Source organism: Polyergus mexicanus, unplaced genomic scaffold, assembly GCF_030449975.1.
Source record: "Polyergus mexicanus isolate NDT 795.1 unplaced genomic scaffold, iyPolMexi1.0 SCAF_17, whole genome shotgun sequence".
NCBI classification, from domain to species: Eukaryota; Metazoa; Arthropoda; class Insecta; order Hymenoptera; family Formicidae; genus Polyergus; species Polyergus mexicanus.
The window spans coordinates 5646100-5673161 of NW_027223337.1; the positions used below are offsets into that span (position 1 = coordinate 5646100).

At 31.2% G+C, this 27062-nt stretch overlaps 7 protein-coding genes across 11 annotated transcripts; 3 read left to right on the top strand and 4 right to left on the bottom strand.

The window, feature by feature from the left end:
- The first annotated feature begins 36 nt into the window (after positions 1 to 36).
- Mrpl38 (mitochondrial ribosomal protein L38) lies at positions 37 to 1689 on the top strand. 2 transcript variants are annotated; one of them, XM_070309301.1, is made up of 2 exons: positions 37 to 1412; positions 1498 to 1689. In XM_070309301.1, the coding sequence occupies exon 1, from the start codon at positions 184 to 186 to the stop codon at positions 1396 to 1398; it is 1215 nt and encodes a 404-aa protein (XP_070165402.1). In that variant the 5' UTR covers positions 37 to 183; the 3' UTR covers positions 1399 to 1412; positions 1498 to 1689. The 2 variants fall into 2 exon arrangements, with proteins under 2 accessions (XP_070165402.1, XP_070165403.1); XM_070309302.1 differs by having other exon boundaries at positions 1504 to 1689.
- Positions 1552 to 12619, top strand: LOC138940426 (nucleoprotein TPR-like). The gene is made up of 4 exons (XM_070309303.1): positions 1552 to 1640; positions 10352 to 10465; positions 11020 to 11411; positions 12319 to 12619. The coding sequence occupies exons 2-4, from the start codon at positions 10373 to 10375 to the stop codon at positions 12542 to 12544; spliced, it is 711 nt and encodes a 236-aa protein (XP_070165404.1). The 5' UTR covers positions 1552 to 1640; positions 10352 to 10372; the 3' UTR covers positions 12545 to 12619.
- Positions 1635 to 4934, bottom strand: LOC138940428 (uncharacterized). The gene is given in 10 exon segments (XM_070309305.1): positions 1635 to 1670; positions 1672 to 1862; positions 1987 to 2279; positions 2449 to 2595; positions 2703 to 2842; positions 3107 to 3355; positions 3422 to 3586; positions 3765 to 3869; positions 3987 to 4186; positions 4622 to 4934. Coding segments are annotated over 10 exon segments (1620 nt in total). The 5' UTR covers positions 4716 to 4934.
- Hig (hikaru genki) lies at positions 5063 to 9378 on the bottom strand. Of its 2 annotated transcripts, none has more exons than XM_070309299.1 (10): positions 8963 to 9378; positions 8355 to 8443; positions 7831 to 7993; positions 7376 to 7549; positions 7023 to 7157; positions 6709 to 6852; positions 6419 to 6631; positions 5878 to 6081; positions 5548 to 5636; positions 5063 to 5441 (listed from the first exon to the last, which is right to left on the bottom strand). In XM_070309299.1, exons 1-10 carry the CDS (start codon positions 9051 to 9053, stop codon positions 5325 to 5327), a joined length of 1419 nt encoding a protein of 472 aa, XP_070165400.1. In that variant the 5' UTR covers positions 9054 to 9378; the 3' UTR covers positions 5063 to 5324. The 2 variants fall into 2 exon arrangements, with proteins under 2 accessions (XP_070165400.1, XP_070165401.1); XM_070309300.1 differs by having other exon boundaries at positions 5064 to 5441; positions 8355 to 8437; positions 8963 to 9377.
- Positions 9698 to 16599, bottom strand: Rab8 (RAS oncogene family member Rab8). The gene is made up of 4 exons (XM_070309304.1): positions 15953 to 16599; positions 15593 to 15653; positions 15134 to 15479; positions 9698 to 14081 (listed from the first exon to the last, which is right to left on the bottom strand). Exons 1-4 carry the CDS (start codon positions 16074 to 16076, stop codon positions 13989 to 13991), a joined length of 624 nt encoding a protein of 207 aa, XP_070165405.1. The 5' UTR covers positions 16077 to 16599; the 3' UTR covers positions 9698 to 13988.
- Positions 16600 to 16999: 400 nt separating this feature from the next.
- LOC138940488 (micronuclear linker histone polyprotein-like) lies at positions 17000 to 21195 on the bottom strand. Of its 3 annotated transcripts, XR_011448006.1 has the most exons (6): positions 20992 to 21195; positions 18701 to 20737; positions 18510 to 18629; positions 18271 to 18427; positions 17850 to 18016; positions 17000 to 17092 (listed from the first exon to the last, which is right to left on the bottom strand). XR_011448006.1 is itself a non-coding variant. In XM_070309429.1 (5 exons), the coding sequence occupies exons 1-5, from the start codon at positions 21020 to 21022 to the stop codon at positions 17920 to 17922; spliced, it is 2442 nt and encodes an 813-aa protein (XP_070165530.1). In that variant the 5' UTR covers positions 21023 to 21195; the 3' UTR covers positions 17549 to 17919. The 3 variants fall into 3 exon arrangements, 2 of the variants coding, with proteins under 2 accessions (XP_070165530.1, XP_070165531.1); XM_070309429.1 differs by lacking the exon at positions 17000 to 17092 and having other exon boundaries at positions 17549 to 18016; XM_070309430.1 differs by lacking the exons at positions 17000 to 17092; positions 20992 to 21195 and having other exon boundaries at positions 17549 to 18016; positions 18701 to 20232; positions 20562 to 20673.
- Positions 21196 to 22380: 1185 nt separating this feature from the next.
- Positions 22381 to 26529, top strand: LOC138940500 (dnaJ homolog subfamily C member 10-like). The gene is made up of 12 exons (XM_070309464.1): positions 22381 to 22555; positions 22821 to 22974; positions 23055 to 23268; positions 23427 to 23638; positions 23800 to 24024; positions 24139 to 24351; positions 24453 to 24573; positions 24652 to 24870; positions 24938 to 25213; positions 25286 to 25562; positions 25679 to 25874; positions 25987 to 26529. Coding segments are annotated over exons 1-12 (2331 nt in total). The 5' UTR covers positions 22381 to 22553; the 3' UTR covers positions 26209 to 26529.
- Positions 26530 to 27062: the final 533 nt, after the last annotated feature.

The following is a 27062-nucleotide window of genomic DNA, read 5'->3' on the forward strand; positions in this document are numbered from 1 at the left end:
AATCTTACATATTCATAGTCGATGCTTGACGGAGTATTGTATTTTTACGAGTATTTTTCCTTAACCTAATATAATCTGATTCTAACCTTGTCGTAGATGATTTTTCGTAGTCACTAGAGTAAATAACAAAATATGTCATTGAACTTCTTATTCGCGTGAAACACGATTCGATAAAGTCGCGATATGTCTATCAAGCTTTTTCGCCGTATCGTCAACGATTTTTTAATTCTGAAGAATCAACATGTTCGTTATGGTCACCGATTACGTGGAAAACCACCGACGATTGCCTATACTTTGCAGCAACGTCTCGAGAAATTCCGCCTCAGGAGAGAGGATCCGACATTAGATTTCAAGGTGAACATCGGCTTCCCCGTATCTAAAGTCACTAGACGAATGATAACGAACTCCTGGTGGAGAGAGATCATCGCGCTTAGAAAAAATCCTGAATTGGAAAAAGCTTCGCGTACCAGGCAATTGTTGATAGATCTACAAAAAGCGCGACAGGTCTGGCTACAAACCGATGGTCCCTTTCATATTCATAGAATAGCGGAACATTACGGTATCTACAAACATCTGTATGGAGATGCTTACTTCATGCCGATTATTCCGTTAAACATAAGCTACGAGCTGGAAAATGATAAATTGGCAAGAGTTTACAATGGTAATGTGATCAAGCCGAGTGAAGCTTCCAATGCACCTAACATTGAGTACGATGCAGAGGACGGATCACTGTGGACTCTGATAATGACTACACCTGATGGCAATTTGATGAACGCAGACGATGAATATTGTCATTGGTTTATTGGCAACATTCCTGGAAATCGTGTGAAAGAAGGAGAAGAATTGGTAGATTATCTGAGACCAATAGCACCATATGGAATTGGATATTGTAGATATATCTTTGTATTATACAAACAAGACTGTCACATAGATTTCTCAGAATATAAAAGAACAAAGCCTTGTTTAAATCTGGAAGAACGTAACTGGAAAACGCTGGAATTTTATAGAAAATATCAGGATCAAATGACACCTGCTGGTTTAGTATTTTTCCAATCAGATTGGGACTTCTCCCTCAAAGAATTCTATTACAACACATTAAAAATGAAATTGCCAATATTTCAGTATGATTTTCCTAAACCATACATTAAAAAACAGGTGTGGTTTCCCATAAAACAACCTTTCAATCTCTATTTGGACAAATATCGTGATCCTAAGAAGATAAAGAAAGAGTTTTTATTGAGAAAATTGAAGGAAGTTCATCCTTTTGATGGGCCAAAGCCATCATTGAAATTCCCATTGGCTTATCGCTCCAATAAATACAGGCCTTCCTGGTTGAAATTCGAAATAACAAAGAAGGAGAGGGGACAAGGTCGTATTAATGATATCAGGGAATACTAGATTGATATAAAAAGGTAAATACAATATTGTTAATAAGTACAAACCATTTTAAATTATTACGTTTTATTATGATAGATCTGGCATGATAAGCTATTCCAGTTTCAGATGTGTTTCTATAATTTGCCTACTACGGAGTTTGATGTCTGCCCGCGTCGGAATTGTGACGTCGACTATCTCATGTTCAACCAATAGTCCTGTAAAATCGTGTGATTTGTATAAAGTCCATCAATAAGAGATTATTGGTATGTTAGACAAAAATAAGTAAAATATATAATAATAATAATAATAATATTTACCAATCGATTCCTCTTTATCGGTTCCAAATATTAAATTGGAATTATAATTCGCTACATAAGTTTGATAGAGATCCCGCGCTCTGTCTGCCTTTTCCTGCTCGAGATCGAAATTGCTCATGCCGAAGAGAATGCCTATTTTTCGGCTGATTTTCGATAATAGCACTAAAACTGCAAAATCAATGAATTAATTGGTCTCCTTTATCGGTAACTTGATGTTTCAACGAACAAAAAAAAAAAGAAGGAAGAAAGAATTCATGTTTAATTTCTTTTATAATTATATATATTTTTTTACCATCGGTATCTATTCCTTTGAGTTCCAGTAGCATATCACGTTCTTCCGCATCTTCCCTCTCGTTCATAATTATACTTTCTTTTAGTCCTGCCTTATTCCCGTCTTTGGGTAGCTTTTTTGCAACTTTGGTACTATATTTGATGCAAAGCAACATCATGTTTATATTCTGTAAAGCTACTCTGATATTCGTGAACAATTCACCGCGAGTTTTCTTCTGTTCTTTGAGATCCTCCTCGCGTTTCTTTTCAGTCTCGATTTGTTCCAGCATATCGTGTATACCGTTGATTTTATAGCTAAAATTTTGTGATTCATTGAAGAATATATAATAAAATAAAAACGATAAAGATACGTTTATATATTAGAGCGGAATATTGATAACTTCAGGTAGATTAGAAATTTATTTCTTGTTATAGTTCTGCTCAATATTTTACTCTATATTTTACTCTTACTAATATTAATTACTGTTCTGTTGTAGTTTTTGTAGAATGTTTGAGATTTTCGAGAACGTGTAGAGCATGATTCTTCTTGCTCAATAAAAGATCGCGATTTTTTATATTGGCCTCTAATCGCGCTAGTAAAGCTCTTTTCTGTTCATATTGGGTTTCAAGCCTAATTACAGGAAAAAATTATTAAATACATTTTATAACAACTATAAAGGAAATGTATATAAATATGTTTCTTGTGCAAGTTTTTTTTTTACAACATATTTGAAATACCTTGATAATAAATCATAATAAGAACGCACGAGTAGAGTTTCTTTTACTTTAGTGCAGATATTTTTCAAATGTGTTAACTGATTTTCTAATATTGCGTCGGCAGATACGTCGGTATCTTTTCTCGTAAAAATGTGGTCGCTCTGTAAATTATCATGAATAAGGAAACACTCTATTAAGAATATTCGTCGTAAGCCATTATTGGAATAAATATATATTTAAATTCAATAGCTAGAGAAAGACTGTACACAGAGGATGCATTGTGCGAAATTTAATTTATAGGGATAAATTCTTCTTTAATGTTTTATATATAATATTGCGGAAGCATCATTTCTCTTTTCATAATTTTTATGAAAGAAAAAAATTAACAGATCTTTGCGATCACAATTTTATTTGTAATCACTCACTTCAATGCGAACCAATGACTGCGCATAAGCCCACAAATCGTCCACTTGATAGCGCACAGTACTCAACATTTGTTCTCTAACTTTCATATTACGCAAAACGGCACGAGTCATTCTTTTATATTTTTGTCTAACATCATCTAGATTCTCAGCTGCTAGCTGACCCATCACCGTCACCCTCAACATCGCTTTACATTGAGAAGATTGATCTTCTTTTAAAATATTCAATAGGGTATCGAAGAATATTGTGTCCTATAAAGATTTCGAAGAAAGAGAAGAACGCATATTTAAGGATGTAACACAAAATTGAAGATTCACCTTTTTCAAGATATCTAACATTGAGCAGTACGTAGAATATATCGCTTTCGCTGCATCATATTTTGTGATAGATTGCTGTAATCTCGCTATCAATTTTTGTTGCTCGCAGTGCGGTAATTCCTCGCTCTGCTCCTCGAGCTCGGTTGAAAGAACACAGCGTTTCGACTTATCCGCGAGAGCGAACGAATAAATCTTTAATTTATAGCTCAAAGTTTGCGCGAAATGTATACAAAATACTAATTTATCGAGTACGTAGATATAGTTTTATTAACTGTTACTAAATGTACCATATAATAGATATGGCACGCGTAACGGATTATGCTGTGTAAGGATCAAGTTTTACCTGTAGTTCGATACCTCGTCGCAATCTTTTATTTCTTTCGTAGTAGAGTTTGTCCAGGAGACGACGTTTCATATTGCAATCTTGATACACTGCCGCGTAAATTTGCTGTGAAACGAGATATTCGCATATTATAGTGCGCGTCCCAGAGATATCTTTAGCGAATTCCTCAACAAAATTTAGGATTATTTCTAAGATTCAAAGACAATATTGATCTATCCTTACGGATGATTTCAGATGTTTAAACGCCAAATAAAATAATTTGTGGTCTGCCAATGATCCGAGTATACGTCGTTTACCGTCATCGCTCAAGTCAGTGATGATTTCGCGATGTCTTTTAACATCTACTTCCAGAGATGCGATCTTTTTCGACACTATTGATTTCAATTTCGTAGCTTGCGACAGCTGCAGCTTCTTGTCACGTGCTGGATCACGGAATTAGATACATTCAGATATAACCAGAAAATAATAATTAGGTCAACTGTATCGTGATCTCATCATGTGAAAAGGGCTTCATCTTTTATATTGTAAAATATTGAAAATAAGCTATATAAAAAAAGATCTGTGTCTTTCTTATACAGATTTTCTTTGCGTTTAAAAAAATTGTATTCTTAGCTATTTATATTGAAATAGTATAACATCACAATAATTTTATTTCTCTAAAATTTCTGTGTTTTATAAAATCATATATAATCTATTTTTTAAGAATTAAAATTGCATTACTAAAAGGGTTGCATTACTAGAATAAAGCCTCTTCTATAATAATTCACTTATCGTTATCTCATTCGGTTAGAAATAGAAGATATATTTTTATTTCGATTCGTATAAGAGAAAGTCAATAAACTTTAATTAGTCCTAACCATGTAACTTCAGAATTGCACGATATCGACTTATTTTGTCCCTGGTAAGCCACGTTTCCACTTGTATCTCTTTAGGAGCTTTTGTTCGACCCATTTTGCCAATGCTCCTTGACCTTTGATGGATTGCAACATCGAATATTGACTGTCAGATCACGTGCACGCGAAATAATTGTCATTATCCGATTGGAATGATTGGATTAATTGCGCGTTGCATTCCAGTTATTATGGCAACGACAGCGGTAACTATATCAGTCGCTAACGTTTTAGTATTCATTTAGTATCTATTCTGTATAGAGAGAGAGAGAGAGAGAGAAAGATGTAAAATACAGTATTACACTTCAAAATATTAAACAGAAATAATTGTGAAAAAATATTTATTAAGAGTGTATTATTAAAAAGGGATTTATTTTTATTAAAATCGTTGTATATCTGGAAGAGAATACACAAGATGCTTCCTTCCAGTGATCTATTCGTGATTATTTGTCGGTTCATATGACTGTAGCTATATTCATCATCTGATAAGATCATTAATTTTACATAGCGTGTCTATCATTCGAAACAAAATGAATGTTTCACGCGAGTCTCTTCGTTTCTCTTATTCATGCTACTCGTAATAAATATTAGATATGCTTCCTCGTTGAAAGATAAAAGAACACGATAGACCGTAAAACTCATAAGAGGATTCGGCGATCTTTTTTCACGTTCACACTTCTTTGTAAGATCGACAAGGAGGCGGTGGTGCACTCCAAATGCCGTTTTCCCGACACGATGGTTTCTTCACTGGTTCCAGGGGAGTCACATAGCCAGGCGAACATGTTACCTGTGCATGTAAATCGCAGAATTATGCTCCAACAGTTCATTTTCGAAAGCTCAGTTAATCACTATTTATATCTTGATCTACAATTACTGCTAAATGTGGAATTTACCTGTATGTTGTCTCCTGGTTTATACCAAAATTTAAGAGGCGCGATTCGACCATGAGGAGGATCACCAGGATAAGGACACCTTACTTTACCTAGAATATTGCACGATCGATTAATATTTACCGTTTAAAAATCTTAATAACTTTCAACAAAGTATTATATATAAAAGATAATATTACACTAATTTTTATATAACGCCATTATTTTCCGAGAAATAATATTGGCACAATTTTTTGTAAATTATATAATAGACAAATTTTTTAATTGATGCTAAATTTATAGATTATTAGTGGCACGTAAAGTGTTAAAAAGCTTAATCGCAAAGGTACTCACATACGGGTGGACGGTGAGACCAGGTGCCGTTTTCGGTGCATATGATGGACGCTTCTCCTATTAGTTGATGACCCGGTAGACAAGCGAATCTCACTAGGGCCCCAACTTTATATATTTGGGCGCGATACCGCTTCTTGTTAGAGTATCGCATTTGCTCCATGATGCGCCCGCTTCGTGGCGCTTCCGGTATTGGACAAATGATTTCTGCAAATGTTGTTCCTTTTTATCTGCATTATTTCTGACAGGATTCAATGAAATGGATTAAAATATAATAAGAACGATTGAAATCCATTGAAACCGAAAAAAATTATTTTTTATGATTATATTTTTAGTTAAAAAGTATTCTCTCTCAAACGGGATGTTTAAATCAAATATTTGATATTTAGAATTCGGATGTTTACAAAATTAGAATCTTGCAGTATATTAAACAAGATATATTTAAGAGTAATATTTCTAAATAAAACATATTTAGAAGAACGATATAAAAAAATAGCTTTTCAAAAATAAAATTGATCGTAATGACTGTCTAAACGACTTTTACCGAGACAAATTGGTATAGATCCATTCCATCTGCCATTTCCTTCGCATCTTATACTCTGCAATCCAGAGAGCTTATATCCCCACATACAAGTGAAAACAGCTTTTCCGCCATAAGTATTATTGTGTTCGATCAAAGTCAACAACGGGTTGTCCGTGATATTTATCGCTGGACACTCGATTTCTTCGCAATGTGGCACATTCGTTGACCATTTGCCTATAAAGAAAACATTTTTTCTTAATTTTATATCTAATTTTATATCTTCATCGAAAGAAAGCGCATTCGCTTCGTACCGTTGTATTGACACGTAATACCGGAAGCACCCTCTAATCTGTAACCCATTGGACACTCGAAAATTGCATTGTCTCCTATTCGGTTACCCCCGATGTGACTGATCAACGGTGGTTCAGGAACGGCCAATACCGAACACTGAACATCTGCAAATCGATAAAATTGAAATTATAAGATAGTTGGAAAACTTTATTGCCCCCTGATGAATACGATCAATATTAATGCCACAAGTTCTAAAAAGCTTATACTATATCGACAAAAATTTTAATGTCAATATACTCTCTCTTCAAAACACGGTATAACTTTGTGACCGTACCTATGACACGAACTTGTATAGAATTGGATAATCCTTTGGGCGTGGAGCACGTGTAAATCCCGGAATCGTGATGTTTGGCGTAGTATATCGAGAGGCGATACTTCCAGTTTCTTTCCCGTGCAGCGATTGCCCATCCTAGAGAAATACGTAAATAAAATACAAATAGTACACGATAATTAAGCGAAATTGCTCGAGATAGTTATATTTTCTTATCTTTCTTTTAATAGTAAAATTTAAAAAAATAGTTTAGAAAGATTTGTACATAAATAAATTTTATAATCAATAATATAAAAATTTAAGACTTCGTTTTTTTTTTTTAATTTTCACGACAATTTTTAGCTCTCACGATTTACCTGTCAGATATCGGCGGAAAGTTGAGGTCCATATCCATTCAGGATTGCCTAATTTTCTCGAAAACAGGCATTCCAGGTGCAAAATACTTCCTGGGAAAATAGCAAGTGCACCAGTTGGATCTACGGCGGCCGAACCGGCTGGTAGACCGAAAACGATGGTCGGTGGTACATTTTCTGTCAAGATGGAAATAAGAAAGAAAGATTTGTCAAAGATCGTCGTCCTCTCTAAAGATACCACGTAAAAATTCACAAAATATGTCAAGAAAACATTTAAAAAAAATGATAATATTTATTAATAATATAATATAATATTTATTAATAATATTTTCTATGATTAGAGACCGATTAACAATATTATAATATTTCTGAATAGTTAAGAGAACTTATTAGACGTTTTTGCGAATCTTTGTGTTATATGAATCTTAAATACGGTCGCGATAATAATTACAACGTACCGCTGTAATTAGAAATGGCCGTGGTAGGCACGCAATAAGGTGTCTTTCCGGTCCATGTACCATTGCGGCAATGTAATAAATGATCGCCGATGAGTTTGTATTTACCTAGTTCTCGACATCTCACCGTAATCCGTTCGTTGTGAGATACGGTAATCTTGTCCGCCTATAACATTTGTTTTCTATTGTATTATTTTTCGTTGGAAAATTCGTTATGATTCTTCGCGAGAATTATAAGAGCTATATCGAAATTCTTCCCATTTTTAAAACAATAAATTTAAAATACTTAGAATAAAGAAAAATCATATTTTCTTTTATTAAGTATTCTTTTTGGCAAGTATAAACCGCTGCAATATTTAAAAAACAATATTAAAGAAAAATATATATACTCTCTTCACAGATGATCTTAAATTTGTGCGTTATATTTTTAACTTTACTTCCCTGTTATCATCAAACACTTATAAAAAATTCTTAATAATTTCATGATCTTAATAAATAAAAAGTGAAAAATACAAAAGTTTACTTACAGATATAGTGAACTCTTTATGAGTAACGATAAGGAGGGGATGAAGGCCTTCTAATGTGCATTGGTGCAAGTTGTTGGCGGTATCTGCAACTATACACAATAAGTAATCGAAGAATTTGAAACTATGCCTTTTAGTGCGCGCACGCTCGCGCACACCCTCGCAACAGCATCCGAAGATCGATCAGTTTTTACGATCGGTTTGCGCGACGAACGCCGAATTACAATATAAAGATCGATTCGATTTGAGATCGCGTGGCACGCAACCGCGAGACCGGTTACGTTGTCAATAGCCCACGCGCGGTTGAACCATAAAGCAAGGGGTAGCACGTGCTACCCCATCAATGTTGCCCTATAAGATAGCTAAATGAATAGGAAATTGTATATATGAACTTTTCATATATAAGATAATACGAAGCGAATTATAAATTAAAATTAATTACACGATGCTAAACATACATCCGAAAATATTCTATATATATATATATTTTTTTTTTTAAATTCTTTTAATTAATCGTTTTCAACTTGATTCTTTAATATCTTTATAATTTTCTTCGAGCAAAATGATTTTATAGGATTTAAGTCATTGCGTATAAGATACTTGACATTCACCTATGCACTTGATATTCAGCAAAAGCAATGTCGCAATCGCTATCACCGCGACACGTGCACGCGTCTTTCGCGAATAATTGTCGCTCGGCATGTTGCTCGTGTCCTGGTAGATCGCGATCACGCAGGACCATGATTAATGATGACGAAAGGTGCTAACGTAGCGTGGTAGCGAGACGGACGCATAATCGCGTATCCGCGATACACTCCGACATCCGTCTCGCGATTTCGTTCATTATTTCTCGTTCCAAACGGCACGAATATTTTCCTCGCACCGTAAACACAATTGTAAATTTGGAATCTGCAATTTGCAGAAGAGTGAGAGAGCGAGCAACGACGCACTAGCAACAACGTCGATACTAAACATCCATAATCGGCGGGGGTAGCCGAGACTCGCTATTCCGAGGGATGCGCATGCGATCCACCCCTGTACCTTTTCTCTGTTTCTCTTCCTCTCCCTGTCGCTGCCGCTTTTACATCCGAACTCCATTTGGTCCATGCGCCACATCTGTAATTCTGTCAATATACCGGGTGATAATGCGTTTAGTGGATTTATAACATTTATGATAAAAATACAAGAATTCTCTTTAGTTAGAGCAACCATTATATATAGTCCCTTATATAAGCAATCTTTACTTTTAATAATATTGTTTATTATATATATGTAATATTAATTATTTAATATATTTATTGTACACAATCTAGATACAGTAAACATTAAATACTTAGTTATCGTTTTAAATTAAAATTTATGAATCTCCAGATCATAAGGTTAAATGACTCAAAATATATCGAGAGATTTATTACATTAACGCATTAAATTTTAATGAAAGGTTCTTGACTGTTGATTATAAATGTAAAAAGCGTAGAAAAAATGAGGCACCCTATATAGAAGTGTTATTACGAGAGATCGGAATCATTTTGTTCCTATTTTAAGTATCTATGTGACCTATCTTTCTATTTCTTTTTAAAAATCTACAACAGTACAAAGAATACCATATATAAGAAAAAAAGAGAAAGAGAAAGAGAGAGTGAACGAGAAAGAATGGAAAATTAAGAGATATTCATATAAACTCTATTCGAATATTGTGGAGATAAAAATAAAAATAAAGTGAACAATAAAATACAAATGCGATCAAAATTTATAAAATTTAAGAACATCATATATTATTAAAAAAAATCGCAATTTCCCATGCAGATCTCCATTCACATTTCATATTTCATATTTTCACAATTATAATTTTATGCAATTACAATTTATTATACAAATCCTTAAGTTATCTAAAACCTTCCACCTGCGTCCTTTAAGTTGAAGTTGGTTACTAACATGAAAATTAAAATAGAGTATTCCTCAGATTCTACGAGTTAGTTAACAATTAATTACATTTTCAGACGATAATAATAATTGCGATCATGGATGATTATACAAAGACATCAAATATACAAGAAATCTCTCAATTAGAACGACAGTTTGGAGAAAAGCTATACGAGCTGCAAAATAATACGGTGAATACGACTGTTATATTGATTAACACTTGATACGTACCCTTAGCCTTTTACGCGAGCCTGTATTAGCTGTAGAATTTCATTTTCTCTTTAAATAACGTAAAAGATAACGGCAATATATGCATATGTAGAAATCTAGATATTGCAAAATATCTGGATATGTTCAAAGGATATCTAAATTATAACAAAAGAACGCACGAATTAAATCAAACATTACAAAAAGCATATTTGAATAAATTTTTTTACAAACCAATGTGAACAAAAAAAAAGTAATGAATTTTTTGTTTTAAAGAAAATTATTCTGTGATTTGGAATTTTAAAATGTCCAAATATGCTGAACATATTTAATTTTTTGAAAAACTTCTTTCTAATTTTTGGAAATGGAATTCTTAATAATTAACAAACAGTTAAAGTTATACATGCGCGGAAATTATTATATAATATATCTTTCTATGAAATAAACTCTTTCTGCGATTGCTTATTCAAGTATGAATCCAGCAATTTATCCTAGGCTATCTCGTATAAATTATATTACGTATGTTTCGAGAATGCAGGATACTCTACGGATGATGCAAAAGGAACTTCTGGAAACTCGTCACACTTTATACAATACGGAGTCAGAACTCGAAAAAGAGCGCAGAGTTTCTCACGAACTAAGAATGCAATTGAAAGCGGCTATGAATGCAGTGAACGAATTACAGCAACAGCAAACGAAAAATCAGGTCGAGAGCGTTCAATTACAAGTCAAATACGATGCGATGGCGAAACAATACGACTCTCTGATGAATCAAGCCACGACTGCAAAAGTGCACGAGACCGAATGTAAAATTAAAATTCAAAGTTTAAAGGAGAACTTGCGTCAGAAGGAGATGAGCAACAAGAGATTGGAGCAAACGTTAAATGAACTGGAACATGATAATTTGCGCACTATTACCGCTATCGATCAGTAAGTTCGACCTTGTCAAGAATAAATTTGTATCGCGAAAATTTTCATGATAAGCATCCGCGCTTATTGTTAGCTAAAAAGAATTCTTCTATTCTCACGTAACAAATATATAAAAACAATAAAAATAAGAAAAAGCTCTAATATATAGCATACAACACAAAGAGAAAAATAGACTAATAAGAGCTTAACGCAGAAAACAGAGCGCGAATAAAAAGAATTAAAATTTTCATAAAAATCCTTTAATTTAATGTTTCAATTCCTTTTCGGACCATCCTCATACAGTAATTGTCAACAGAAATTATTCATGTCGTATATATAGAAACGAGTATAAAAAGGAATAGTGTATACACATACATGATAATATAAAAATCGTATACTCCCTGACATTGCAATTTTCTTTACGAGTACATTGTTTTTTTAGTTTTATACATAATGGCATTTTTGCAATATCGTATAGTAGTTGCATTTGTGTTCCTTAATGGCTGGAATCATTTAGGAAATCCACCTTGTTTTTTTACTTTCTATCTAAGACATTATAAATTGCATGGAGGTCAGAGTACACGATTTTCATATTATCATATATGCACTAGATTCTTTTTTGTATTGTAGGCTCTCATTAACCCATTTTCCTCTTTGTGTTAAATATATAAAAAATGTTACATCTTATGTAATATTATTTTATATAATCTTACTTTTAATATATGTACGTGTACATTATTTTAATACACGTAAATACATATGATTTTATTTTCAGTCTCGATTTACCTTTGACTTTAATGATAGATTCTTCAATTAATTTGTATCCCAATTTTTCTGTAACGATAATGGCAATGATAAAGCAAAATTTATTTTTATACTGTTTTAACGATAATTAGTATATATATGAAATTTTCATGATTGTTTTTAGCAAAATCACGAAACTTTCACAAGAGCATCAAAATCTACAAAAATCTTGTGAAGCGATTATCGGCCTTAATCAACGCTTACAAATTCTGGATATGTGCACACACGCGATACATAAAAAAAATGAAGCAAAAATTAAAGATTTAGAATATATGCTAGCTTCAATGTCGGTCAGAAATGTAGAATTCACAGAGAAGCCTGTAAAATACAATGTTTGTCCAGAAAAATAAATATTTGTTTTCCACAATCTATATGAAGAATAACAGGATAGGATTTTTTACTAATAAATATACTGAAACATATATGTATACATGATTAATAAAAAATGTATTATAATAATCGTTCGTATATTTAAATATAAGTTGAACAAATTCTGATGATAAAAATGCAAATTTAAGTTTTGCAAGTAAAAATATAAACTTGCATATCGTGACAACCAGCAATTAAAAGAGATTGTTTGCTGCAGATTCTTAAACGCGCGCGCAAATCTACCTCTATAAAATAATAATTCTACCGGAAAACAAACCTCGCATTTTTTTTTGTTTTTTTTTTTTTAAGAGCCCTTACACACAGGACACATCAATGTGTTACGCGTGCTAAAAAGCAACGTGCTAACCAATTAACCTTTCGCTTTTACAGACAAGTTGTAAATCGATTAGCTATTGTCGTTTTGTCACGCATAATGCATTGACGTTCTATATGCAAGAGTCCTTAGACCTAATAAAATTCTATGATCTGTAATATAACAAAATTGTCTATAAAGTTCTTGTTCAATTCATCACAAGGCATTTTAATTACATCATAGTTAATGCTCTAGTACACTTTACGTTTTCTCATTAATTTTGTGAAAAAGCTATATCTGCTTAATAACAGTATAAAAACGATTGTGGTATCTATACTGCTTAATCTTATTTATTTTTTTATTTTTAGTCATTCTATGTGATGTTGCATGTGATGTGCGATGTATGTTTCTATATATTGATATTCTTACAGACACATGGTCCTCCAAACAACACACATAGTGTAAATCATCTTGAAAGAATACAGAATTTTACATGCATGAAAAAATGAATGAACTTTATCCCATTGCCATAAAATTAATATGTACTTTTATACTCAAGTTTTTCTGATAAAAAAATGTGATCATACTCATTCAATATATGTAAAATCGCCAGAGGAGAAATTTATTGTGTGTTTAATATGTCACATATAGTAATTTTTAACCGATTTAATAATTATATCATAAATTTTCGGAATGGCATGATAAGATATAAGATCATTAAATCTCGATCGATATATTTATCACAAAAATTTATATAAAAATTTATTTAATTATAGTGAATAACGAATTGAAGAACGCATAGCAACTTGTCATAATTTCACTAAAATATGTATGAATACACTTTTTTCTTATATATAATAAAATAGAACATTTTAACACATATTTTCTCCTCTGAGGGTCTTTCCGGCAAAAAATGCATTCATGTAAATAATTTTCAAGTTTTCAATACAATTGTGAATGTTTCATTGTCAAGGAGTAAGCCCGCTAAACCCAATACTAGGGATGTAAAAAGTTCCACAAAACATCAGTTTTGTTCGACGAAATGAACATAAGTATTTAATGATAGTAAATAAATGTGTCTTCTCGCTGAACAATTGAAAATATTTGGAGGGTCAGAGTATAGTACAACGAGCGAGCCAACTGGGTGGCTTCCTCTGTGGTTCTGAAGCTTTCAACTGATGACCTTTTGGTGGATTTGATGCTTCCTGCAGAAAATAAAAAAACATGACATTGATAGAACGCATAACATACTATAACATTTTGTTGTTGTTGTTGTTTTATACATTATTAATATTATACATTTAATTATTTGTTGAAATTTTTGTTGACATTATATTTTTTAATACAATTTGCACATAAAGTAGATAAAGAGTCGCTTGTTATTGCAAAAATTAGAGTTTGATAATTAAGATGTAGTAAATGTTGTTAAATGCAAGCACATAGCATAGCTATTACTATTAAAAATCAATAATATTATTAGAAATATTAATCATAAAGTATATTAATATGAGTATTGCAATATAATACTAAATATAAAACAAGATTAAAGTATAACATAATGTGAAAAAGATGCATTTTTTATTCTTCTTGCACATGTACACACACAGACACACACAAAAGCATGAACTGAAATTAATATCAGATATGCAAAGTCTGTTTGCTTAATGTATGAAGTGTTTTTTTAATTAATATACATACTTAATTGACAAAAAAGTCACGCAATATCTTTCTAGCAGACATGTGTATCAAACAGAAATGCATACAATACCATTAAAATAATTTAATAGATAAGAATCACGATAGATTAATAATACAACATGCAATGATTAAAATATGACTACAATGCTTTATGGATTGTTATATTGTTTTACATATAGAATTTTAAGGTTATTTTATTCTAACTAAAACAGTGTACACAAAAAGTTACCTTCTGCCAAGATAGACCAGCACCAAACACAGAGAAACAGAGACAGGAAACAGAGAAACAGTGGTTATTTTATAATAAATATAAGAAAAATGTTCGTGTTCATAAAAACTAATGCTCAATTTAGTATTGCTTAAGCATTTTTTTTAAATTTATATATTATTCTATTTATCGACATTTATATAGTAAGTTTTTAAATGCGAAAGTTTTTATATACGTTGTGAAATATGAATATGAATGATTAATGAATATAAATCCATATTTAAATATGATAAGTATAAATATTCTTAACTTTATTGAAATATATGTGGTACAAATCACATGCATTCTTACCAATTTTTTTTCCATTTTCGCTTTGATGTCACGTGCCAAAGTATAAAAAGCCTCTTCAACATTAATACTAGATTTTGCAGAGGTTTCCATAAATTTAATGCCATATTCGACAGCTAGTTGCTCGCCCCTTTCCTTAGTCACTTGTCTCTTGTCTGTAAGCTCACACTTATTACCTAATAACATTTTTTCCACATCCGCAGACGCGTTTTCCTCTATATTGCGAATCCAATTTTTAATGTTCTCAAAACTTTTGTCATTTGTAACATCATACACCAACATAATTCCCATCGCTCCGCGATAGTACGCTGTGGTTATGGTACGAAACCTTTCTTGTCCAGCAGTGTCCCTACAAATATATACATATAGTCGAGTTTAATCTTATACTACAAATGTAAATCACATTTGATACAAATCAATTAATAGAAATGAGAAAAAGGAACATTACAAAAACATATTTACCATATTTGTAATTTAATTTTCTTGCCGTCCAATTCGATGGTACGAATTTTAAAGTCAATGCCTGTAACATATAACAAAATCATAAATCAAGGAAGCACTCTTATAAGGATATGGAGAGATAAATGCAAACGAGTAACACCGGTATCTGGTACACGATGAATCACGTTACTGTGAGGAGTTCGGTATAATGTGCTCTTTGTTTAATATACTCGTATGACATTCGTCCCGCGCATACAGGATACATGTGTCTCGAGACACACCCTGGAGCGCGACGACGAAGACGATTAATGATAGAGCAATGAGGGGTGGAGGAGGGGCGGAGGGGGGAGAGGGAGAAGACACGACGTGTCTCACACATACCGATAGTTGAGATGAAGGTCGTGTTGAACGCGTCCTCGGAGAATCGGAACAGCACGCAAGTCTTGCCCACGCCGGAGTCACCGATCAGCAGCAACTTGAATAAATAATCGTACGTCTTTGCCATTGTTGTCGCGCTCGCGATTGATAGCTCGGTATGTGATGTCCGTCGTTGGACTCCCCGAGCGATATTATCACTTCACGACACTTCGGCACTTCGCGGACGATATTTTCTTAGCGTACACGACGGGCCACGACGGGTTACTCGTAAAACCAGCTGGCTTCAAGTCTGTCTCTCTTTCTCTCTCTGCTCCTCAAAGATATCTAACCGCTTCGTCGGCGAGACATTTGACGAAGCGCGTTCTTCTTCCTTTGATGCTCGTTCGCTCTCTGTCTGCTCCAAGTCTGACGAAATATTTTATACAATTCGGATGATGACAACACGGGCGATGACGCGTGGCTTCGCCGCGCGAGATTCAAGAGAGAAGAGAGCTCGCCTGATACATTCGTGCACGCGAGATCGTGAATTAACAAAGCGGATTAATCATGCAAAACATCTGTCATAAAAAGCGATGACAGCCATTTGACCACCGCGATTTTTCCCTCATGTTGTGGCTACCTTGACTTGTGTGCTGCCCTGCTGCCAGCGCATTTCTACAGACGTGTGCATGTGTGTGTGTAATGACGTATGTGCCACATGTGTACCACGCTTTCTCAGACCACGTTTACATCGCTCCCGATGAAATCATAAGAGGCGTTGATCACGAATGAAGGAAGATATCAATGATATTTATCCTTGATTATATATATCGAGTTATTTTCCAAACGTCTATTATCTCTATTATATATATATATATAACAATATTCTTAAAAATTCTCTTGCTATTATATAAATAGAAACTATTTCAAAAAAGAAATTTGATCTATAAAATAAAGCTATTATTTTATTGTATGTCCTTAATAGTAATTGATTCAACTCTTTTGCGTCGCGTATCTTCGCACGAGATTTATTAATTTCTTTGTATTATAAAGTAAAGATTGATTTCTTTATGAATCCTATTCCATTCCTCGTTATCAGAGAATAAACAAAGTGATTGTCCCTTAGTTTATGTTGAAATAATCTTTCTTTTCAGATACATACACCTTTAGTCAAAAATATTTAAGATTAATGAAAAAACTGCAACTTATCGACAATGTTGACAAACATTGAGTGTATCTTGTGCATACATGATAAACAAAATTTTCCAATAGAGTTATATATATTTTAAAAGATTGCGAGTTTCGCTGTTAGAAAATTTATACAAGAGCCGAGAAATTAATAAGAAATTTATAAATTAGTATAATCATCCAAGTTTATTTAACAATACTATTAGTAACTTAATTATATCGAGATAAGTTGAATTTTTTTAAAATATGGATTATGAAAGTTCACCAAATCAGTTTTGAATTGACTTAATGAAATCTCAATCAATAGTTTTATGACAATTCTGAAAAATATTATTATGGAACATTTATCTTACAAATTACATTAGATATTAGAGAATTACATTAGAGAGTTATTTTATATTTTATAAACTATCAAATCATTTGTTATCCCTATATAAAGCAATAATATTTATAACTTAAAGATTTTAAAATCATTATCAACATTAATTTTATTTTTATTTGCGAATTGACATGGTAATTCATCAATTCTATATGTAACAAAAATCTGATTGTAATTTTTCCATTAAAATAAAAATTAAAGGACAGCATGATATACATATTTCTTGATATTTGTATCTAAATGAATGTGGGATAAAATATGCAAAGTATATCTTGTAAAACTCTCAAAGTTTCCAAGGTTATGGTAATACATATATGATTATAGTAATACATATTAGCAAAAATGTTTTCATACCTCGATAACTTGTGCAATAAAATACATTATCAAAAGCTCAAGTTACAAGATATCACAAAAACAGAGATCTTCATGGGTTTAGATTACGAGCTGTCATTTGTAATTCAAAGCGTCGATTCGTTCGTACACCCTTCAGTGTCATCCGCGTTTCTTGTTGCTGCTTCTGCCTGCAAATATTTATATCATATAAATTTTTAGATTAAATTATTTTAAAGTTTTTTATAAAGAGATCTAGATGAGATTTAATTTAGTATTTATAAAATAAGATTTAAGTCCTTTTATACAATTTTAGCAATTAATAAAATTAATTATTTGAATAAAATACGAAATGATTAATTTATAATTTATATGCATATTGTTTTGCGAATAAGCTATTCATGAATAATTATGTAATTTTTTTCTTGAAATAAGTTTGAAATACCTTGAAAAAGTAGTTTGCTTTGTCAATATGACATGTGTAGCTTCGTTTTTTCTTAGCTTGAAACCAAATCTATTGTGAGTACCATCTTTTGTGTCAGTTGGCAATGGTCTTTTCTTTTCCTTCTCTACATTTATTTTTGGAAGAACTTTCTTCCCAGCTACAAGTAATTTATGCAAAGTGAAAAAAAATATATAATAATTTCGTCGATATTTGAAGAATAATAAATATTATTAAATTACTGAATGCCAAGTGCCTGGTTTCTAAACGTTTCTTTGCATCCACTACCGATTCTGATTTAGCAAACATTTGTTCGTGTATTTTTCCAAAATTTGGTACTTTTTTCGTCGACGATTTCTTCTCTGTAAATAAATATATATATTATCAAAACTAAAATAAATATAATATACAAGCAATTTTTAATTTTTTTTACCTAATTTTTTTTCTATTAATGTAAAAGTTTTTGGTGTTTGAATTCCATTTCGTTCAGCTTTCGGTGTAACTATATTTGTTCTTGGACTTGATCTCACCTTGAAAGAAGAAACTAACAAATTTCGACTAAAATTTGGAGTTTCAACCTTTCTCGATTTCTGGGTTGAATTTATATTATTCTTTTGCGTATTAACATTGTGTGATATGTTGGATTGCAATCCAATTGATTTATTAACTAAATTACATGCACTGCTTGTGTCAAATTTTCCATCTGCAAAATGTACTTTAGCTCTCTTAAAATTTTCTCTGGAGCTTAAATTTGCATCTATTGAAGTACGTTTTTTGATCATCTGCCGTAAACTTATAGTTTGCGGTTGTTCCAATTCATAAGTATCATGCTTTTTATTTTCTTGCTCCTTTTGTGGTGTTATCAAACCATCCTTATCATAAGTAGTGTCTCGTTTCGTGACATTTGAAATGTGAAATTGACTAGTATCACTGATATCATTATCAAATAAAGATTTAGATATATTTTCAATGGCTGTGTTTTTATGCATTACATTGTATATATTGGATTGATTTTCATGTCTTGATCTAATGTTAGTAGATATATTATCTATAGGTATAATGGACGTATTGGATGTCAAATTCATATCTATTAATGATATATTCTCCTCTTGTGGAGTGGATGTTAAAGGTATTGATAATCTATCTTTTTCTTGTATCGGTGTATAATGTTTAATTCTTGGTGATACTCTATTAATGAGTTTCTCTACATTTCCATTCTTTAATTTAATATTGGAATTTCGATTAACAGACATACCTGATCTAGAAGTTGTAAATACTTTGAAATTGTTTTCTAAATTGATTAATGGAGATCTTATTGTGATTGAAGTATCTGATCGAATTTTATTAGCAGGTGTTAGCATATTCTGTATTTTTTCGGACGATAGTCTCTCCAATAACACTATTGGTTCTGCTAGCACATCTTTTTTTTGTGAAGCTGTCAGTCCCTTCATTAATCTATGTTTAATTCTTGATAAATTTTTTTCTTTAGGCAAAGATTTTTTTGTGCTACTTTTTGATTTTGCAGTATCAAGATCCAATGTCGTATCAGAAGTAATGTTAGTAGGAGATATTTTTAATGAATTTTTCTTAACTTTTTGAGATGGAGATAATAACTTTATTTTACGCGATTTTGATTTCTTTGATTTTGGAGATTTCAATACTATTTTCGGAGATTTTGAGAATTTACGTACAATTGTCTTTAAATTATCAGACTTCTTGTGTTTTCTTTTTATTATTGGTAGTGTTAACGGACTCTTGTGGGATATAGAATAATTGCTTACATTATCTTTCATAGTTTTTTCCAACTTCTCATCGTGAGATTTATTATCTGATTTATTTAAATTCTCTTCAGATGTGGTAAAAAGAGACAATTTTCTTGGACTTTTAAATAACCTTGGAACAGTTATTGAATGCGTCTTTGGAGAGCCTAAAGAAATTGGCGATTTTTTGGGTGTTTTCTTAGATCTGTGAGGAGTAAGACTAAGCTTAGGTGGTGTACTTTTGGGTGTGACAATAATAGATAAATTTTTTACACCTGTGGCAACAATTTTTTGTTGTAATTTTTTGTTAAACGTTTTATATAAATCTAAATCTTTTAAAGTGCTTGACTGAGAATGATCGTGTTTAATGTGTTCTGTCATCGATATTTTGTTATGTCTATCTCTTAATATTTTGATTGATTCATTGGTATCCATGCTTGGACTTTGCATTGTGAATTTATCCTCAGCTTCTGTTTTTTGCGTTAAGTTTAATCTCCGGCGAGATTTCTTTTTTACAGAGTTTTTCAACATTACCGCTGCATCAGACGATTCTTTTCTGGCAGTGGCTTCCAAACTATTCTTGATGTCCAAAGACTTTTCTCTTCTCTGCGATTGTCTAGTTCGCTGTATAAATTCTGCCGCATCTTTGTTTGTATCATTTATTTTCTGCGTCTTAGATCTGGTGGAGACAGAAGATTGTTCCACTATTACTGCAAAATAACGGATTATCTTAAAATTCTTTTCAGGACGACAAAAACTTGCGAGAAAACATGAAGCTTTAAGATTGATATAATCACTAGTCATTTCAATAACAAATCGGAACAAAGAATGTCAAAATCGTGAATTTTTAAAACACACAAAATATACGCAAACATGGAAACAATTATAAATATGAGAAAAGTTATAACCTTGTATTTTCAAGATCCTGTCGAAGATCATCAAAATATATATATTTTTGTCTCACCTGTATTTGCACGAGTTCGCCTCGGGGACATTTAATCTCCTAATCTTTACGTTTCTTGTGACTGAATCTATTCATGCACAAATGCACATCAAATATTTAAAATATAACTGAGTTTGTACTTTCAACTGATATTATTTAGCACTAATTTAACAGATTTAACTTGAAATGACTCGATAGGCTTGGTACAGCTTGGCCTTCTTGCGCGCGTATTTCGTCAACGACCAATGGCAAAATTTCCTCCTGTGCGCGTCCCTAATGCGTTCGTTTGATTGGCCGTTGTCATATACCCGAAATTTCAAATAACAACGTATTTGGCTCAAAATGTTAATTATGCATGCGGTATAAAAATCGGACAACTTGTTTAGCGACGAAAATACTGCGGAAATGTAGACTAATTTCAATACTAGTTTGAGATAGTTATATTTAACCGCGTTAATTGGTTAATGATTGTAATATTTTGTTTTGATGTAAATTGGGGTCTTCTTCTCGAAGATTGAACTATATATTATCAAGAGAATCTTCTCTATTTGCTACTATTATATCTTTCCATAAATAAGTTTTGATGTTATGTTAAAGCGTATCTATTGAGAGTTTGAAATTTCTATACAAATTATAAATAAGAATGGATTAATTTCTTTTAAAGAAAATATGTATATTTTGCTTTTTTTTTTTTTAGGTGCGTTCAGTAGAAAAAGCAGCTTTGCAACTATTATAAAATTCTTTAATATGATTGGTTGTTGTCCTTAGTTCCCGCCGGATCTAAATGTATAAACCAATCATATTAAAGAATTTTACACAGTTGCAAAACTGCTTTTTCTGCTGAACGCAGCCATTGGCCGCGAGAAAACCGCTCAGTAGTAATCGAATGTGATTGGCTTTTACATTTAGAACCAACAAATCAACGTCGAGCGTTGACAAGACAATAACGGAGACGGAATGCTTTCTCTACTGAAGTGGCCATTGGAAACATACCCAAAGAGCCAACAAGTCCGAATGATATCACGTGACATATCCCGCGAAAATGTAGCATTTTCAAATACTTTTTTCTAAACATCTTAATATAAACAAATCCAATTGCATGTCTGTATACATAAAAAGAGAATAAATTATACTATTTGTAACACAATATAATTATATGTAAATGGAATTATCAGAAATAAAACTCTTAAATTAAAGAAACATAAAAAATATATAAAATATAATTTTTAAATAATTTTGAAGAACGGAGTACAATAAGAAACAAATATTATAATTGGAAAAAAGTTTATGTTTGAGTCTAATTTTAATATATTTATAAAATATTAGAAGTATTTGATTATATTTATGAAAGATCTATAAATGTTCTCTTTCTTTCTGCCAACGGAAATTGAACAGGTTAGGATTGTTTGTTTGATCCAAATACGGTAAAATGTGTGTGTAATATCGTCATAAAGTTAAAGCGTGGGTGGTTATAAGAATACGTGGTGAAATATAATTGACTATTTTGACTTGATAGCAAAGTATTAAATCACATTGTCGGAAGCAACAATTTAATTTTAGTTGCAACAGAAAACTTTGTAAAAATGTAAGTACACATTATATATATTATATATTATATACTTAGTTTTCTAGAAAAAGTTTGATTTTCAATAAATTATTGATACTATAGTTCTTATACAAAATTTCATTATTTTGTGAATTAAATATTGTTAATTTAATTATAAAATACAATATTTTGGAATAGAATTTTGTTTTATATTATGAAATATATATTTAATTATATATATAATTATATGTATATATTATATTTATATCTAAATGTATATTTTAAAATCTCTCCTCTATTACAGGTACCAAGTTATTCTTACTTTCTTTGTTATTATTACTTTAATACGAGGAGAAGATTATTATGAAATCCTTGGTATAAATAAAACAGCTGGCCAGGATGAAATTCGAAGGGCTTTTAAGAAGTTGGCTATCATTCATCATCCTGATAAAAATAATGTATATTAATTATTATTATATAAATAATATAATAAATTATCATTGTCTAAAATACTGTTAACAATATTCTAACATTTCAGGATGATCCAAATGCTCATGACAAGTTTATTCGATTAACAACAGCTTACGAGGTATTGAAAGATAATGATTTAAGAAAAAAATATGATCTTTATGGAGAAGATGGTCTTAATAATTCTAATAAAAAGCAAACCTATCATTCATGGAGTTACTATCAAAACAGTTTTATGTATGAAGATGATCAATATGTTATTAATTTAGAAGAAAATGATTATTGTGAGTACATAATTTTTTCTGCTCCTTATTAAGAGTTATTATGGTCACTACATTTATAATTATTAAGTCGATATATAAACAAACCTACAAATATTAAGAATTAAAACAAATTGAATATTAATATTTATGTTTTATATACATATAAATTTTCTTTTTAGTTGAAAATGTTATGAATTCTGAATCAAGTTGGTTTGTGAATTTCTATTCTCCGATGTGCAGTCATTGTCATCATTTAGCACCAACATGGAAGAAAATAGCTAAGTTACTCGATGGTATTATGAATATTGCAACAGTGAACTGTGAATATGACAGGCCATTATGCCATAGAGTGGGAATTCGTGCCTATCCTACATTGATTTATTTTAAAAAGGTATATGTATATAAAGATAGAAAAAGAGAGGATATCTAATTTATCTATATATTATTTCTTCTTAGGAAATAGATTCTACATAATTTTAGATATTTTTTCCTCCACATATATGGACTGTTTCTGTCAGTAAGACGAAATACTAACTCATCTTTGTCTCAAAGAATTCACAGCATGGAGTACATTATACAGAAGAAAAATCAGAGGAAGTCATTATGCGATTTGCATTAGATAGACTAAATATCCACATACCTGAAATAAGTGAATCGCAATGGGAATTATTTTTACATGGCAACATCGTTACTCAAAGACCCATGCTAATTTTTATATGCGGTGATCAGCAGAATTGTTTCACTTCTGATGAAAGGCTTATAGTAGCAGCCACATTTGTAAATATCACATTATTCATATGAACATTTATTTTCACTGAAATATATTTTTACCAGAATATTGTATTTATTTTATATTAATATTTTAAACAACATAATGTGTGGTTTTTCTAGGATAAGCTAGTTGATGTAAGAATCTTTATATGCGAGAATGGCAGGTATCGTGAGAAGATATCTTTCAACACACATGCAGTCTATCTGCCGATGCATGATGCATCTCCTTGGGAACCTATATTCTTTAATAGTATATCTGATATAAATACATTAATAGAAAAACTCTTGGAACAATTGCCAAGTCCACAAGAGTTGACCGATAAAGATTTTGATGTGAGTAAAATATTATTCTGTTAGCTCTTCTATAATAGATACACAATTTCTCTGTATTTTCAAATTTTGTGTTAATCGAATATATCTAATATAATTTGCAGATTATTAAGAGAACAGAGTTTAATACTGCTTGGCTTATATGTTTTTATGTTGGTGATTCGGCAAATCTGAAAGATTTAAATCTGCAAATGAAAAAATTTTCAATCAATGGTGTTAATTTAGGTAAAAGTTTGCGTATATGGATTTCTAGAAATGGACTTACTGTAGAATATTTTTACATAATATGCAATATATCTTTAGGTAAAATGAATTGTGGTAGAAATCAGCAGATTTGTAATAAATTAGGCATCAATCGTTATCCAGTTTGGGGCATACTTAAGCCTAGTGGAGCATTTGAATTGAATCATGGGAAAGCTACTAACAATGATATCATCAAATTTGTACAGATTAGTGTGAAAACTACAAACGTTTGGGCGCTCTCTGCAGAAAAAGTATTATCGATATTACAAGGAGACAAAGGTACCTAAAAACGCGCGCTACATTTTAGCAAGATTTTGCAATATTAATTGTAGGGAAAATGTTACAGAAAATGAAGCGTGGTTCTTAGATTGGTATTCACCATGGTGTCCACCTTGTATACGGTTTCTATCGGAACTTCGCAGAGCATCATTAGAATTTGATGCATCAGTTGTTCATTTTGGTACTATTGATTGCACTGTTCATACTATACTATGCCATCATCACAATATACAGCATTATCCTACTGCAATGCTCGTAAATGGCAGCAGTACATATCAATTTACATTACAAAAAACAGCTACGAATATTATTCAATTCATTAATGAAAAAAGAAATCCATCAAGTAAGAAATAATATATACAATACAAATATTGCCTCTCATTTTTTCATCCTATGTTTTTATTATTTAATATAGTTATAGAATTAACATCGGAAAACTTCCACCGTAAACTGGCAAAAAAGAAAAGTAAAGTTATGTGGATTGTTGATTATTTTGCACCATGGTGTGCACCATGTCAAAGATTAGCATCTGAATGGATAGCTGTTGCAAAATCAATAAGCAGTTTGTCGTTTGTAAATGTGGCCAGTGTAGACTGTGTGGCTGAATCTTCTTTATGCGCGTCGCAAGGAATACGTTCTTATCCCAACATTAGGATGTATCCATTAGGAAGCGAAGGTTTAAGTACAATCGCGTAAGTAATTATAATTCACAATTTAATCGTGTGTGTATTTATATACGATAAGTCTTTTAATACATAAAATTAAAGATAATGTTACATTATTTTTATTTTACATATTTTACATATAGATTGTACAATGGGCAACGGGATTCATTATCCATATTAACATGGATAACAAATTTCTTTCCAAAGAAAGTCCATGATTTAAATTCTTCTAATTACCAAAAAGCGTTGAATAGTAAGTATATATGGATCATCGATTTTTATTTGCCACAATGTTGGCACTGTCAAAAGATGGAACCCGAATTTGCAATTGCTGCTCAGGTAAATGTCATTCTATTCTAAACACGATCACAGTTTAGCTTTCTATAATTCATTTGATGACAGAGAAAGAGAGAGAGAGAGAAGATTATATAATCTGTTGTTTTAATTTTAGTTATTAGAGAAAGTGAAATTTGGAAGAATTAATTGTAACTTTTACATGCACGAATGTGTGCATATAAAAATTTTCCCGACGCTAATATTATATAAACCGAAGCAGAAGAAAAAGAATAGATATAATATAGATGATATCAGAATTACTGCAACGACGGCCGAGGCTATCAGGGATGAAATTTTAGAGATTATTAATGTCCGCATAAAACACGACGAATTATAATAAAGAATGCCTAAACTGAAATTAACAAATTTTGTATGTTTATGATGTACGCAGTGCTCCACTGTCACAACTGGTGCTTGTCGTAAAAAACTCATATTGCATTTTCTTAAAAGAAACAAAATAGGAATTAGATCAAATGTAAATTGTATTGTGATATTTTTACATATTTTTATATGTGGAACAATTTTCAGATACACACATTTTGCAAATTTTCTTTAGAAACATATACAAATAATGTATATAATAATTAATAAATAAATATTATTTCTAATATATATTGAAACTTGTAAAAATATTTTTTACTAAACAAAATATGACTTATAAATCCTAAAAAATCTCGTTTAAAAAACAGATTAAAGATTTAATACCAACAAAATTTTTCAAAATTTTATTTGTTAAGTTTTGTTTCAATCTGTATAATAAAAAAATAGATATGATACATTTCATTTCTAAATATGAAGTAAATCAAATTTCTCTTTTTTTAAATATTTCTGGTATTCTAACATCTCTTAATAAAAAATAAGTTTCTGCGGCTCTTTGTAAACGCATTAACATTCAATTCAATGAAGTCTTTGATGCATTCCCTCTAAAAATAGTGTCTTCACGAGTATATAACTATTATATGTATATCTATATATATATATATATATATATATATATATATATATATATATATATATATATATATATATATATATAGATATAGATAGATAAGTAACTATAAAGAGAGATAAATACATTCTATAAAAGATGCTGTGTGTACTGTGACGAATCCGTGCGTACCATATTTATTGCTGTATATTTAAAAATGAAATATATATATATATATATATATATCCGAATATTTTATATAA

What these genes read in the sequence shown, in the direction of transcription:
- Mrpl38 (XM_070309301.1), top strand. Translation starts at nt 184, where the DNA reads ATGTCTATCAAGCTTTTTCGCCGTATCGTCAACGATTTTTTAATTCTG.
- Hig (XM_070309299.1), bottom strand. Translation starts at nt 9,053, where the DNA reads ATGCCGAGCGACAATTATTCGCGAAAGACGCGTGCACGTGTCGCGGTG. An exon ending in GGCCATTTCTAATTACAGCG is followed by an intron (nt 7,550 to 7,830) that starts GTACGTTGTAAT and finishes CCATCTTGACAG; the next exon opens with AAAATGTACCACCGACCATC. An exon ending in ATCTATACCAATTTGTCTCG is followed by an intron (nt 6,082 to 6,418) that starts GTAAAAGTCGTT and finishes CAACATTTGCAG; the next exon opens with AAATCATTTGTCCAATACCG.
- LOC138940426 (XM_070309303.1), top strand. Translation starts at nt 10,373, where the DNA reads ATGGATGATTATACAAAGACATCAAATATACAAGAAATCTCTCAATTA. An exon ending in ACGAGCTGCAAAATAATACG is followed by an intron (nt 10,466 to 11,019) that starts GTGAATACGACT and finishes TCGAGAATGCAG; the next exon opens with GATACTCTACGGATGATGCA. An exon ending in ACTATTACCGCTATCGATCA is followed by an intron (nt 11,412 to 12,318) that starts GTAAGTTCGACC and finishes GATTGTTTTTAG; the next exon opens with CAAAATCACGAAACTTTCAC.
- Rab8 (XM_070309304.1), bottom strand. Translation starts at nt 16,076, where the DNA reads ATGGCAAAGACGTACGATTATTTATTCAAGTTGCTGCTGATCGGTGAC. An exon ending in AAAATTAAATTACAAATATG is followed by an intron (nt 15,480 to 15,592) that starts GTAAATATGTTT and finishes ATATATTTGTAG; the next exon opens with GGACACTGCTGGACAAGAAA. An exon ending in CGAAAATGGAAAAAAAATTG is followed by an intron (nt 14,082 to 15,133) that starts GTAAGAATGCAT and finishes TATTTTCTGCAG; the next exon opens with GAAGCATCAAATCCACCAAA.
- LOC138940488 (XM_070309429.1), bottom strand. Translation starts at nt 21,022, where the DNA reads ATGTCCCCGAGGCGAACTCGTGCAAATACAG. An exon ending in AACCAGGCACTTGGCATTCA is followed by an intron (nt 18,428 to 18,509) that starts GTAATTTAATAA and finishes AATTACTTGTAG; the next exon opens with CTGGGAAGAAAGTTCTTCCA. An exon ending in AAGCAAACTACTTTTTCAAG is followed by an intron (nt 18,017 to 18,270) that starts GTATTTCAAACT and finishes AAATATTTGCAG; the next exon opens with GCAGAAGCAGCAACAAGAAA.
- LOC138940500 (XM_070309464.1), top strand. An exon ending in CATTGATTTATTTTAAAAAG is followed by an intron (nt 23,639 to 23,799) that starts GTATATGTATAT and finishes TTTGTCTCAAAG; the next exon opens with AATTCACAGCATGGAGTACA. An exon ending in GATATTACAAGGAGACAAAG is followed by an intron (nt 24,871 to 24,937) that starts GTACCTAAAAAC and finishes AAAATGTTACAG; the next exon opens with AAAATGAAGCGTGGTTCTTA.